At 36.8% G+C, this 16,056-nt stretch overlaps 1 protein-coding gene across 4 annotated transcripts in view; it reads right to left on the reverse strand.

Annotated features, from left to right (window-relative positions):
* The window catches only part of LEPR (leptin receptor), a 148,060-nt gene that overhangs the window by 29,275 nt on the left and 102,729 nt on the right, over positions 1-16,056 (reverse strand). For all 4 annotated transcript variants that reach the window (XM_036754165.1, XM_036754166.1, XM_036754163.1 and 1 more), the window contains 3 exons: positions 9,646-9,936; positions 9,367-9,484; positions 4,458-4,657 (listed from right to left, as the gene is read on the reverse strand). In XM_036754165.1, the coding sequence (XP_036610060.1) occupies positions 4,458-4,657; positions 9,367-9,484; positions 9,646-9,936 (609 nt within the window). The remainder of the gene's footprint in view (positions 1-4,457; positions 4,658-9,366; positions 9,485-9,645; positions 9,937-16,056) is intronic.

Consider the following 16,056-nt stretch of genomic DNA (forward strand, 5'->3'; position numbering starts at 1 on the left):
ATACAAAGAAGCAGCCGATGTATTGAGTCGCAGTGTCTGAGGGGTCGGTTTAAATGGACTAGTTCCAGTCTTCGCTAATGACAATGAATTGCTATAGAAATGCTGGTGATAGGCTCTGTTCTCTTTCATATAGATTTGTTGCTCTCCTTCCCATCTCACACACACACACACACACACACAGACACATACACATATATGTGTGTGGGTGTATGTATGTATGTATGTATGTACAAAAGGGCTTTTGAAAGCCTAGGATCTAATCACAAGAAAGGGTTGGACAATGAGATGTTCAAGTAATGATGAAAGATTTGTCCAGACCAAAAGGTGTCTTTATGAGGTACATATTAGTCCCTTGAATGAGTCAGAAAGGAAACAATGTAAGAGCATGTAAAATAATAAACCATATCTCAGAGTAACCTCTAAAAGTCAATTTTCTGTGTCCAAAACATAGACTCAAAGAGGAACTCACCTCCTGATGGAAAGAAAAGAAACTCGGAACTAGATAAAGGGAAGCTGGAGGGAGCCATGAAGGGCTGAGAGTAGAAATGTAGACAGGCAGAGCTGCCCCAAAAGGAAGACTTGCCAACTCAGGAGGCCAACCTACTTGGGCCTACTGAGACTGAGTATGTTGGGACAGAAGGTAAATAGTTAATTTCCACTACAGAGCCCAAGGTTCTTGTCTTCTATTTCCTTTCTCCCCTAGATTTCCTTAACAAGAGGCTAGGCTTTGGGATAAGGGAGGGAAGAGGACTTGTTTAAATTTCTTTATTTTAAATGTTTCCTTTATCTTAAACAGTGCTAACCACCAGCATTTGTTTGTTGGAGGTATATTTATTGGAGGTGAAGTTGAGAGGAAGCTACTGAGGTGGGCAACAACCCTAGAGAAGAGACAGTCATAGTTTAAACAGTGAGATATGCCAGAAGTGGGGTCTGTGGCTGGCAGTTTGAGGCTAACAAAAATAATGAAGAGAACAGGGAACAGGCAATGAGAACTCCCCAAGCAGAATGATGGAGTTTGTTTGAGGAACAGCCCAGAGGCCAGTGTCACTGAATAAATGAGTAAGAGGACTGGAAATCTTGGGGAAGAGGGTTAGTTAGGTAGGACTTCAAATGCCAACCAGCATTTTGTATTTTATCCTGGAGGTAATAGGGAGCCACTAGAATTTATTGAGTGGGAGGAGGGGGGAGGAGGGTGGCATGGTTGGACTTGTGCCTTTGGATTGCATGGAGAAACATGAACAAAGCAATTATTTTTTTCCTGTTTTCATTCCCTTTCCTTCCTTCTTTTTTTTTTTCCTTTTTTGGCAAGGGCTCTGTTGGTCTCTTTCTCTTGGCAATACTTTTTTATGAGTCAAGCTTCATTGAGAGATGGGAATAGACTTAATGTCTTCACTTCAGACCAATATCTTGTTAAAGCATGCAAGGCTAAAAGATGAAGCTGTTATGATTGGTTGTAATGGCTTGTTCTCATCTTTAAAATTTCTCCTAATTTCAGGCCAGTTTTGATGGGTTTTTAATTCTGGAGCTCTTAGGTCTTTCTGGGCTCATAAACTCTTTTGCCAGTCCAGAGAAGTTTATGGGTCCCTTTCCAACACAGTGTTTTAATGCATAAGATAAAATGTACAGGATTACAATGAAAATAATTTCTATTGGAATATAGTTATCAAAGTATACATTTGTTGTTTTGCCTCAGTTTTTTCATCTGTAAAATGAGCTGGAGAAGGAAATGGCAAATCAATCCAGCATCTTTGCCCAAAAAATGGGGGAAGAGGGGCCAAACAGTCAGACATGACTGAAATTGCTAACCAGCAACAACCACAAAATATATATGTATATTACACTACATATATACAATATAGTTGAAATATAGTTGTCAAAATGTATATACATGGACATATGTAGAAATACATTAAATATAATTATATAATAACACAAATCATATATGACAAAATAAAATTTACATGTACATATATACAAACACACAAATATACATACATACATACATACATACATACATACATACACACACAAGTTCACAAAGCCCAGGTCAAGAATTCCTACTCCCATCCATTGATGCTGAGCTAGTACTATTCAGTCCTCTCTTCCACTTACCAAAGTCTAACTTGGATGGCTTCTGTCTATTGTAACCCAGGGTTGTAACCAGAGGGCATGGCAGCCAGAGCAGTGGATCTGAGGTTGGGAAACACTGTCTCCAAATCCTGCCCAGATACTATTAGGTGTGTGACCCTGGACACTTCACTTAACTCCACCTCAGTTTCCTCATCCATAAAATGAGGATCATAATAGCACCTACTTCACAGGGTGGTTATTAGGACAAAATGAAGTAACATGGCAAAAGTGGCTTCCAAACCTTTGGGCACTATATAAATGCTAGCTGCCATTATAATAATTAATTATTGTTGTTTTCTCTTCCATAAGAATAGAATGATATTATATTAGATGTTTTGCTAAAATCTATGGCATTTTCATGACCTACCAATTCAGCATCCCTGTCCCTAAAAGGAATGGATCATCAACATTTATTAAGCACCTACTATGTGTCAGGCACTATGCTTAAGTGTTGGAGTTGGTCTGGCATGACCTTTTCTTGATGAGTTGAGGATGGTTCTTTGTGATTACTGCTTCTTTTTCAGTAACCATCTCTTTAACGATACATTCTAAAGTTTGCTAGAAATTAAAATCAAGCCCACTGGTTTATGGTGCATAGAGTCCATTCTTTTTTTTTTTTTTTTTTTTTTTTTGGAAAATTGAGACATTTGCCCCTCTGGGGCAGATCCTGTTTTGCACGACCTTTCAAATATCATTGATAACAGCTCTGTGATCACATTTGCCTGGTCATTCAGTACTCCCCAATATAGCTGATCTGGACAAATGACTTTAATTCATCAAAGATAACTACTTATTTATTTGCTTTCTCTTTAACTCTTCCTTTTATCTTGGGTATTGAATTTTTATTAGGGGCTTTCCTCTCCTTCCAATTCACAGACCATTCTCCTTGGCAGAGAAAAAAATAACTAAAAACAAATACCTGAGCCCTTAGTGGCTGTGAATTCTCTCTGTCATCAGCTGCCATAATAGAGGTTTTATGATGTCTTTATAAAGGTCTTTACTCATCTCAATTTCCCACTCATTCTGATCTTTGGCACATTGGACATTATTGTTATAGTACCTTGTAACTTTTTTATTCATCTTTTATTACCTGCTCTTGCTTCCATCTTGTGTGTGTGTATCTTTGTATGGATATATACCTAACAGTGATTTTCCTATTCATCCACTTGCTGCCTTCATAAGGCTTCCCTTTATTCTACTCATGAAAAATGTTTCTCTTTTTGTCTTCAGAATTTCCTTCCAGAGAGTTTCTCAACATTAGCCACCTAGTAGCCAACCTGCTAGTGAAAAGTCTCTTCTTACTTAGCGAGGCTTGTCCTTGAGTCAACAGAGTCTGTCATCTAAACCTATTCTGGCTTGAAAGAACATTACAGAGCTTCCACTGGTCTAGCCTTCCAGAACCCACAGACTGCCATAGCACAAAGAATGTGCTAGAATGGGAGATGCGCAGAGGAGAACTGAGCCTAGTACCATTTTATATTTTTAGTGATATGAAAATTTCAGCTGACATGTGTGTATGTGTATATACATATACACACACTTATCTAATCTGTGTGCATATACATGTAGAGATATACGTGAACTATGTATATATGGGATATATACATATATTTAATCTAATTTTATAGGCTAAAATGCTTTGTAATATATGAATTGGAAGCAACATGGTAAATTGGAAATAGTAATGCATTTAGAGTAAGATGAATTCAGTTCAAATCTCATCCTTCCCACATTCTATTCATGTATCCTTGAGCAAATCACTTAATTTATCTGGACCTTAGTCTCCTGATCTGTAAAATAAGGGGTTTGGACTAGATGCCATCTACAATCCCTGTCAGATCGAAATCTGTAATAGCCTTAATCATCTCATTGGAAATACATTGAGGGAAACACACACATATACGTATATGTGTCTGTATGTGTGTATATATATATATATATATATATATATATATATATATATATATACACATACATATACACATATATGACCACATGCGTATGGAATAACTCACAAATTTTGTTTTCAGTAATTGATAATCCATCATGTAACATAATGAAAATAGACTCTTTTCAGCATCAAGAGTGCTATATAATATACCAGTCTTCTCTAGGACATGTTGTGCTACTTAATAGCAAAATAAGACTGTAAAATTTTGCCTAAGTTGATGCCCTCTCATTTGGAATACAGTCCGGAATCTTTCTTGGGTGTTGTGTGAATAGAAAATGGCAGAGCACAATCACTGATCACCTACCGCCCTTCGACCTGCCATCATATCAATGGAATATTCCAGATAAAGGAAGACACATAAAACAACATGACATACCTACAGAATCTGGAACAATGCACGTTGGGGGAGACTGAAGTGACCCCAAAGAGTGGATGATCTGTATCCACATGGTGTACCCAGATAGAAGAAAGATGGGCTGAAAGGTGCATTCGTAAAAGCCATCCTTTTGTAAATGACAGTCTTTGGGGTCCGAGGAATGATGTGTAGTTGGAAAGTCAGAACAATATAGGCTGCTCCTTAAAAGGTATAAAAGCAATCAATTAGGATCCTTCTGTGCTACATAGTCAACAAAAATAAAAATATTTTTTGATAAAAACATGAAGGCTACTTTAGAGAAAATCATTCTTCTCTTACATCTAAAGGGAAGCCAGGCAGCCTACTTCCATTTATTAAATTGATCTTCCAAGTGGAAGGACACTTTTAAAAATCCCAGCTACATCATAATCTAACATTTCCTAGTAGAAGCATAAACTCTTACTGGGTGCTTCACAGAGGTGAGTAGGGTTGGGCATACAAAAGAAAGAGAACGCATTACCCATACCCTAAAAGAGTCTACAATTAAGATAAAGACAAGATACATAGATACAAAGGAAAAACACCAAGAAATCAGTGACAAGTGCAAATTATTGTTTTACAAAACATTTATTGGATACCTACTAGGCGCTTGGAACTGTCCTAGGTGCTAGGGATACAAATCAAAGGTGAAACAACTCTTGCCTTCAAAACTCTTATATTCTACTGGCAAGATACACAGAGAAGTGTAAACAGGGAAGTAAATACAAGGTCAGTTGGTGAAGGAGAGAGCAGTAACCACCAAGGCATTCAGAAAAGTCTTTTTATAGGAGGGAACAAGTGAGTGAGCCTTGAAGGAAGCGTAAGATGAATTGTAACAATTAAAGTGAGGTGGCAACTAGATGGCACGGTGGCTGCAACGCTGGATCTGAAGTCAGGAAGAGCTAAGTTCTTCTGACTCAGCGCATTTTCTGACTCAGACATTTTCTATATGTATAATTCCATCACTTGAGCTTTGTCTGTCTTAGTTTCCTCATCTTTAAAAATGGAGATAAAAATAACACCTACCTCCCAGAGTTGTTGCAAAAATCAAATAAGATAATGTTTGTTAAGTGCTTTGAAAACCCTAAAGCACTATATAAATGCTAGCTATTATTATTAGAAGGGAGTCATAATAACTGGCTAATAGAAATTTTTATTTTAATAGCTACAGAGCTTGTAACATTTCTAGAAGCAATTGCTCAGACTCAGTATTCTTAGAAAATATGCTAATGATCTACTAATGCTGTACTCTGTGTATGCATCTAATGTTATTTCTGTCCTTCCTTCTTGTTAGTATGCATCATCACAGGTTGATATCTTCCCTCCCACCTACCTCAATCACTCTGTGCTTTCAAGAAGATTTCCAGGATTTTAGATAAAAGAAATATAACCGAAAAGATTGATAGGAATTTGTAAAATTCATGGATTTGGCTAACAGAAAGTTGCCTGTCTCCAGGGAGTGGCAAATACATTAATAAGCATTCATTGAGCACCTACTAAGTAACAAGAACTGTGCTAGATCTCATGGAGGGTAAGTAAGAAAGTCCTTGTCCTCAAGATACTTCCAACTCAGCAATGGATAAAGACCTCAGACCTATGAAAAATGAAATTGTAAATGACAGATTGAAAGGGAGTGAGACATAGTGGATAGACAGCCAGGCTTGGATTCAAGAATATGTGTATTTAAGCCCAGCCTCAGTGATTCTGTGACCTTGGGAAAGTCACTTAACAGTGCCACTAGGCAACTTCAAAAATCAATGAATTAAAGAAAAAGTGCATATCTACTCTGGGTGGGAGCGGGGAGAGTTTCCTTCCCTGGAGTTCCCTATACCACAGATCTGGGTCAAAGGAAAATAAAAGTGACAAATGACATTCACATGGACTAATGGACTATAGGGGAGAGAGATGATGGTGAGTCCACCAGCTAGAGGCCTCTCAACATATTTGCATAATAATGGACATTTACATAGCACTTTAAATTTAGAAAAGCATTTTATATACATTAGCTCATTTGAGCCTTACAATAACCCTGAGAGATATAGACATTACAAGTATATTTAGGATTCTGTGATTGTGCACTGTTATTCCCATTTTAGAGATGACGAAACAGAAAGTTCAGAGACATTAAATGACTTGCCTATGGTCATACAACTAGTAAATGTCAGAGGTAGGATATGGACTAGAACCCCAGAACTTTAGAGATGGAAGGAAATCTTAGCAGCTTCTAGTTCAATCCATAACAGAAAAGGAAAACTATACAATCTGCACAATATTCTCCCTCTCTCTCTCTCCCCACCCACCCCCCCCCCCCCCCCCCCCCCCCCCCCCCCCCTCTCTCTCTCTCTCCTCCCTATTCAGCTCCAGGCTCATTCCTTCTTTCTCTCCTTGTCATAACTCTCAAGAACACACATTTCTGATTAGTCAAGCCTATGCCCAATCTCATGATTCTGCTGAACAATTGCCATCCACAGAGAGGGACCACCCACGTGGTCCCCCTCACGGGCAGCACTGCCCAGTACATAGCTGAGATTATGGGACTTTTTGATTCTCTGAAACTGCCAGGATAGCTCATGACTATCGGCTAAGCTTAGCACATCTGTTCCTTCCCATAAAGGTCACTAGATGGGTCCCACCAAGCATTAGTTATCACTTGTATCAAATGTCCTCAGTCTGGAACTGAGGTTCTTTAGTGAAGTGTTGCTCTGGATTCTGGGAATCAATTTCTTCATTTGCAAACTGGAGATAATGATAGTTGCATTGCCTACTTCGTATTGGAGTTATGAGGACCAAATGAGATTACAAAGTAGCTAAGGTGAGTTTGAAATTGTAAATGTTAGGAATTATTGTGGCTACTATCATGGCAGAGCAGTTCATCTAAAGATATTCGTGCATTTTAGCAGACTTAAAAAGCCTAGGGTCAAAGTGCTTAGGACAGTGCTGGTCCCATAATCAACATCCGATAAATGCTTTCCCATTCATTTTTCATGTACAATCATAGATTTAACACTGGAAGGGGCCTCAGTGCCATCTAAACCAATCCCTTCATTTTACATATAATGAAACTAAGTTCTAGGGATGTGAAGGGATGACCCGCCCACAGTCACATGGGGTGGGGGTGGGGGAAGAGTTCTGACTGCCAAACCCATGCTCTTTCCACCGTACCGTGACACCATCTTTCCCACCTCAATGCTAACATCCCATGTTGTTCAGATGCCTCGGAAATTTCTGCTTTGGCTTCTCCTTTCTACTTTCTGAACCTTTGATAATTTCTTTCCTTTGTGTAGCAGTTAGCACAGTGCTAGGCACATGTTAGTACATAAATATTGATTGATTATGCCCTACAGCACCCTGTCTAGTGCTAAGAACACAATGGGGATTTAGATGGTTGATGACTAAATAACAGAGACCTTTGAGGAGTCGTGGTGTATAAATGTTTGAACTGCCGGCACATTGCTAAGTACGTACGGATCTGAAATAAGTCCCCTCAAATCCCTCCCATCCTTTGAGACCCCATATAAATGGCACCTTTCCAAGACATCTTCCCTGACCAGCCCTGACAGGAATGAGCTCTCTTTCCTCTGAACTCCCATTGGTTATTCCTCTCTTTATCACTTACTGCTTCATACTGTAGTCTTGGATTATGTATTCTTTTGTCTACTACAAAGTAAGTTCCTTGTAGATGTCATTTATCTTTGTGACCCCACGGTACCTAGTAAACTATCTTGGATATAATAAGAATTTGATAACTGTTTATGAAAGAATGAAAAATTGAAATCCCCTCAATCTCCCTCAAAAGGAAATTAATATTTCTGTACTTTTCATAAATATATATATATGTATACATGTGTGTATAAGTGTGTGTATGTGTATATATACACACACACATATATACACACACACACACACACACACACACACATATATATATATATATACATATGTAATTTCTGAATTTATACAGGGCAACTAGGTGGTACAGTGGATAGAACGCTGGACCTGGAGTCAGAAAGATCTAAGCTCAAATCCAGCCTCAGCCACATACTAGCTATGTCACCCTCTGTACCTCAGTTTCCTCACCTGTAAAATAAGCTGGAGAAAGCAATGACAAACCACTCTAGTATCTGCCTAGAAAACTCCAAATAAGGTCAAGAAGAATCAGACATAACAAAAAATGACTGAACAACAACAAAAATATATTCCATATATCTCTGAAAGTATGAATTTGCCAGCTAGATGCCATGCAGATCAGGGAAGATTAAAGAACATCAAAAATTGGGGACCACCTGCAACAAGTCAGCCACCTACCTTTTGATGACTTGAGGTAAAGCATTTGAGAGCTAGCAAGGCAAAATCAGTCTCTAAAGATCAGAGGATCACAGACTCAAAGGCTATTGAGCCCAACTCCATCATTTTACATAGAAGAAAATTGAGGCACAGGATAGCTAAATGGATGTATCCATGGTCATACAGCTTTTAACTGTCTTTGGTAGTATTCAAACACAGTTCTTCTTGACTCCAAGTGTAGGATCCTATCCAACCATCCTAATTCTTCACTTAAGCTCAGCCCCCAGCAACCAGTCTTTAATGGGCCTCTCTGAACTTGAACTGTAATTGGTCCTCAAATATAGACATATCATTCATCATTGAGTATTTCCAGAATATTAAGATCCACCTGGGCTTGTGCTCCATTGATACTGGAACCCAGGATCACCTCCAAATCACAAAGAGGAATGGGCAGCCCCTACAAAAAGTATTTTATGCTTTTACTGTGAACTAGGAATTGGTTTCTTTATTAATTATTGCTGTTATAACTATTGTCCTCAGCCAAGACTATACCTCCCATTGCCCCTGAAACTTCCCCCAAGCCCCACCCCATTAAAATCATACACACCTGAAATATCTTAACTGCAACATACTTCCCACGAGTGATGCAACTGTGTTGGCTGGCCATCTGCAAGTCATTTTAGTTAAGTACCCATCAGTTTCACATGAGATATTGATATTGACATCTATTTAAAACACATTAAAATATTAATATGAAGAGAAAACAGAACACAGAAATTGTATGCAAAACAAAAATGTTCCTTAGTTCTTAATTGAGCCTCTACAAAAGGGTCCACATTGAATAATCAGCAGGCAGAATGCAGTAAATTGGAGAAAGGCTTCTTACCTATTACATATAATTCTGCATAGCGGTGATGGCACTCATTCTCCTGACAGCAATACACAGCATCATAGGTATATTTTCCTCTGGGTTTAGTTGCATTCATATTGAGAAGGGTGACCCTGCTCACATGGGCATTTATAACATCATAGTGACTTGGGGAGATTTTCTCTGCTAAATTCAACCACCAAAAGACATTCTTGGAAGGGATGATCTTGTTTTGATGCTTGTAGATGCAGTAAAAGGACACATTAGACCCAACACTTGTCAGAATTTTCGGTGGAAAATATATGACCTCTATAGGTAAGGGTAAAAGAGAGAATATGTGATATTAAAAATCTCTAGAAAAGATTGATTTTAAATATTTGCCCAATGTATATTTTAATGTAAATGACAGTATTGTAATCTAAAGACTACAGCAACTTATGATGAGAATGATACACTATGACCAGGTAGAATTTATTCCAAGAAAGCAAGGCTGGTTCAATGTTAGAAAAACTATCAGCACAATTGATCATATCAACAACAAAACCAGCAGAAACTATGTGATTATTTCAATAGATGCAGAAAAAGCTTTTAATAATATACAATACTCATTCCTGTTAAAAACACTAGAGAGCATAGGAATCAATGGAGTCTTCCTTAAAATGATAAATAGCATCTACCTAAAACCATCAGCAAGTATTATATATAATGGGGATAAGCTAGAAGCATTTCCAATAAGATCGGAGGTGAAACAAGGATGTCCATTATCATCCCTGTTATTCAACTTGGTACAGAAATGTTAGCATTAGCAACAAGAGAAGAAAAAAATTCAAGAAATTGGAATAGGCAAAGAAGAAACTAAGTTATCACTCTTTGCACATGGTATGATTATATACTTAGAGAATCAAGTAAAAAAAAACTACTTGACATAATAAATAACTTCAGCAAAGGTACAGGATATAAAATAAACTCAAATAAATCCTCAACATGCCTATATGTTACTAACAAAACCCAACAGCAAGAAATAGAAAGAGAAATTCTATTTAAAGTTACTGTAGACACTATAAAATATTTGGGCTTCTACCTGCCAAGACAAACCCAGGAACCATATGAACGCAATTACAAAACACTTTTCACACAAATAAAGTCAGATCTAAAAAAATTCAAAAAACATCAGTTGCTCATGGGTAGGCTGAGCTAATATAATAAAAATTACAATTTTACCTAAATTAATTTACTTATTTAGCACCATACCAATCAAATTACAAAAAAAAAATATTTTATAGAGTTAGAAAAAATAATAACAAAATTAATCTGGAAGAACAAAAGTTCCAGAATATCAATGTAATTAATGAAAAGAAATGCTAGGGAAGGTGGCCTAGCTATACCAGATATTAAACTGCATTACAAAGCATCAGTCATCAAAACTATTTGGTACTGGCTAGGAAATAGAGAGGTGGATCAGTGGAATAAGTTAGGTACACAACACACAGTAGTCAATGACTATAGTAATCTACTGTTTGATAAACCCAAAGACTCCAGCTTCTGGGATAAGAAGTTGCTATTTGACAAAAAACTGCTGGGAAATTTGGAAAATAGTATGGAAGAAACTGGTCATAGTCCAATATCTTACACCATATACCAAAATAAATTCAAAATGGGTTATTGATTTAGATGTAAAGGCTGATACTATAAGCAATCTGGGGGAGCAAGAAATAGTTTACCTGTCAGATTTATGGAGAACAGAAGAATTTATGACCAAACAAGAGATAGAGAGCATTACAAAATGCAAAATGGATAATTTTGATTACATTAAATTTTAAAGTTTTTGTACAAACAAAGCTAATGCAACCAATATTAGAGTGAAGGAGAAAACTTGGAAAAGATTTTCACAACTAGCAATGATAAAAGCCTCATTTCTAAAATATATAGAGGACTTAGTCAAGTTTATAAGAATACAAGTCATTCCCCAATTGATAAATGGTCAAAAGATATGAACAGGCAGTTTTCAGAGGAAAAAGTTAGAGATATCTGTAGTCATATGAAAAAATGCTCTAAATTACTATGGATTAGGGAAATGCAAATCAAAAGAACTCTTAGGTATCACATCACACCTGTCAGATTGGCTAACATGACAAAACAGGAAAGTTATAAATGCTGGAGAAGGTGTGGGAAAATTGGAACACCAATGCATTGTTGGTGGAGTTGTGAACTGATCCAACCGTTCTGGAGAGCAATTTAGAACTATGTCCAAAGGGCTATAAAAATGTGCATACCCTTTGACCCAGCAATACCACTTTTAGGGCTGTATCACAAAAATATCATGCAAATGGGAAAAAGACCCACATGTACAAAAATATTTATAGCAGCTCTTTTTATCATGGCAAAGAATTGGAAATTGAAGGGATGCCCATCAACTGGGGAATGGCTGAAAAAGTTGTGGTATATGAATGAAATGGAATACTATTGTGCTATAAGAAATGATGAGCAGATGGACTTCAGAAAAACCTGGAAAGACTTATATGAACTGATGTTGAGTGAGGGGAGCAGAACCAGGGGAACATCATGCACAGTTACAGACACATTGTGCAATGACTAACTTTGACAGACTTGGCTCTTCTCAGCAATGCAAGGTTCTAAGACAACGCCAAAAGACTTGTGATAGAAAATGCTATCTACATTCAGGGAAAGAATTACGGAGCCTGAATGCAGACTGAATCAAACTATTTTCTCTCTCTTTTTTGTTTTGTTTGTTCTTTCTTGTGGTTCATTCCATTGGTTATAATTCTTCTTTGCAGCATGACTAATGTGAAAATATGTTTAATGTGAATATATATGTTGAGCCTATATAGGATTGCATGACATCTTGGGGATGGAGGGGGAGGGAAGGAGAGAGAGAGGGAGAAAATTTGGAACAAAAGCTTGTTGAATTGAATGTTGTAAACTAAAAATAAATTAATTAATTTAAAAGAAAAAAAATATTGTAATCTAACATAAAATGGGACATTTAAACATTGAGAGAATTCTACTTAATTTTTCCTAAATTATACTTGGATGCTAAATTTCATGTCATAGGCATCCATGTAAGGATAATTTTTGAAATGGGTCATGGAGGAAATTAGAGGGGAGCTAACTGGGCTGAGTAGTCTTAGTTTTGGCAAGGAAGGAGCCCCCTCTTCCTCTGGGATAGAGCACAAGGAGGAGAAGATGGTTGAGGAAGGATGTCAAGGGCTTTGGAGAAGTGGAGAAGAGAAATTGGAGAGAGGGTTCACTAGGAATAGCTTCAGTCTTTTAAGTAAAATAGGAGACAACATTTTGCTGGGGATGGGGAAGGGACAAGAAAGATCAGACTTTGGGTCTTAACAAAAAAAAAAAAACTTGGAAACAACTATCATCCACTGGGCTCTCCTTCCCCCACCCCCAAGAACAACTGGTTAGTACTCTCTCCTCAAATTACCTTGTGTTTTCTTATTTGTGCATAAATTGAATATCTTCAGTAGATGTTAGTTTCTTGATACATTTCTGTTGTTGTCTACTTTAGCATAGTGCCTTGCACACAGCAGACAATTAATATATGTTTGTTGGAGTGAATTAAATTGAAATATGAACATCACATACACTGAAACTATATATACCAATTAATGAAGCTTCGTCTACTTGGAACTCACAGAAATTGAAGTATTTCACAAACAGACATGCCTCCAGATAACATGGCCCTATTATTACATTAATTCATTCAAGCATTTACTTAGCACCTACTAAATACCAGGGCTGGGAATACAGAAACAAAAAATAAACTAATCCCTGCCCTCAAGGAGCTTTTATTCTAGTAGAGGAAAATAACACGTACAAAGAGATGTAGACACAAAGTAAAACAATCACTAAGCATTTACTATCTTATTATCAGTAAGTATTAATCACCTATGATGTGTTTGTGCTAGGACTGGAGATACAGAGACAAAAATGAAGGAGTCCCTGCCCTCAAAGAGCTTACATTTTACTCATCAGAAAAAAAAAAAATATATATATATATATATAAATATATATATATATATATATAAATTAATAAATAAATACGAAAAAATTTTTAAAAACACATTTTAGTGGTATGTGGGAGTAACCTAGGGAAGAGGAAAGATTTCAAATAGAAGGTAGCACTTAAAGGCAATTCTCAGAGGTGGAAATTGAACAGAATTAATTGTTGGTATGGAGGATAGCATTTCACAATACTATTGACATATATATATATATATGGTTAGTATATATATGTATGTATATACGTATATGCACATATATGTGTATAGAGAGAAAATCAACCTATATCTATATAAATATATCTAAACATCTATTTGTTTGTGTATATATTATATATGTATATACACACACACAGACACAACCAAATCCTGCTTTCAAGTTGTACTGCAGTATAATGTCTCTCCCAGACAACTATCTCCCCAATAAATCTCTTCACCCCTTATTGATGGAGAGTGGTGAAACCTGTCGATCAAAATCCCCCATACACTTGCAGAGCTTCTAAATTACAGAATTTGAGTCTAAAGGGATTTGAAGTCACATATTTCAATGGTTATATGTCAGACACAAACTCAGAAAGGCTTGGGCACTTGGACGTAGCACTTCAGAAAGCTTAAAGCATTCCTTAAGTTGTGTCACTATTATGTTGGACAATTTCTCCATTTCCTACCCGACAACTCTGGTTATAGTAGAGGAAATATTTCTGCCCTGAAATAAACTATGTGCATTAAGCCTTATGTTGTCAAAAAATCTATTCTGGAGAACCAAAAATAACTTACTGCCTTTTCCAAAAGACTACTTTTTGTTGGAGTGGTTTCACTCATTGGTTCTCATGCCTGTTCACATTTCATTATTATCCCCATTTCTCTTTGTCCTAAATTCCTTTAATACCTTCCCCACATGGAAAACACATTGCTTCTCAGTAGTGGAAAATCTTTTCCAATTTTACACGTTAAGAAATGTAACATTTGTCCACCAGATACCTTAATAGTTGTTTTATGTAGAACAACAAACTATTTCTATTTTATTTTTATGGGCATGTCATTTTCAATTCTACCTGTCAGCTATTTTTTATTCTAATCGTTCATTTATTTGTGAATGAATTAATGCCACAATTGGAACATGGAAGGAACTTAATAAATCTTTTTTTTTCCATTTATTCATCAAGTGTTTACCATTGTTCTGAGGGACATACGACAGAGGTCACCTAGCTTACATAGGAATTCAAACATAAACATGGACTAATAGTAATAAAAGAATTAAGCAAAAACAAAAAAGCCATATAATTCAAACCTGAGAATAAAAAATGTACAAAAGAAGACAGTTCTGTGAATTTAGATGACAGAAAGGTTACTATCAATTGGGAATTCAGGGAAGACTTTCTGAAATGAATACCAAAGAACAGGTTTTCGAGGGTAAACAGACCCAGGATATAGAAGATGTTGATGTTGAGTCCTTTCAGTTGTGTCCAATTCATCACGACCCCGTTTGGATTCTCTTGGCAAAGATACTAGAGTGGTTTTCTACTTTCTTCTTCAGCTCATTTTACAGAGAAGAAAACTGATATATTAACAAACATAGTTAAATGCCTTGCCCAGAGTCATACAGCTAGTGAGTGTCTGAGGCCCAATTTGAACTCAGGTCTTCCTGCCTCCAGGCCCAGCACCAGATAGTTGCCCAGGATATGACAAAAAAAAAGTGTATTCCCCCAGGCTAAGGCTGTAACTGCTGCCTTCCTGGCCCTACAGTTCAGCTACATTGCCTCTTTGGTCTGCAAACACAGGAGTGGGAAAATATGCAGCCTGTCCTGGGTATAAAAAGTCATCCGAATGGGGGGCTATTATAATGGGCTATAAAGAATGGCTGGTTTGGACTAGGATAGTACTAATAGGTAGTGGGCATAGTGATAAGGAGAATGATGTAAGAGACATTACAGTGATATATGGACCGAACAAACACACATCAGAAAACTTTGACAAATGAAGTCTTCCATTTAGACATAAATATGTTTTTGTTTTTATTGTTTTAACTTTTAAAAGTAAAGCTTTTTTTAGAATTGATTGGGTTGTATGAAAGCTCATTTGAACATTTTAAGAGGTTATCCTTTGAGATTTTTAGAGGCTGCTCTGTATGTACTGTGGAATAATGAAGTGTTATCAAGGTAGGTCAACAATCTCTCATGTCTATGATAGGTGCTTCTTTGCTGGAAATAATGTACAAATGTGATTGGATTGTTCCCCTCTTTTACAGTTAAAGCCCATCCACTCTAATGCACTGACTTTTCCCCTATTTCATTTTGTTCTGCTTATACAATTTGGCTCCCACTTCCATTTGGTTATAAAATTAGACAATTCAAATAACCCTGGGTTGCCTGTCAAAACAGAATGGAAATATTTAAAG

Source organism: Trichosurus vulpecula, chromosome 4, assembly GCF_011100635.1.
Source record: "Trichosurus vulpecula isolate mTriVul1 chromosome 4, mTriVul1.pri, whole genome shotgun sequence".
Classification (NCBI taxonomy): domain Eukaryota; kingdom Metazoa; phylum Chordata; class Mammalia; order Diprotodontia; family Phalangeridae; genus Trichosurus; species Trichosurus vulpecula.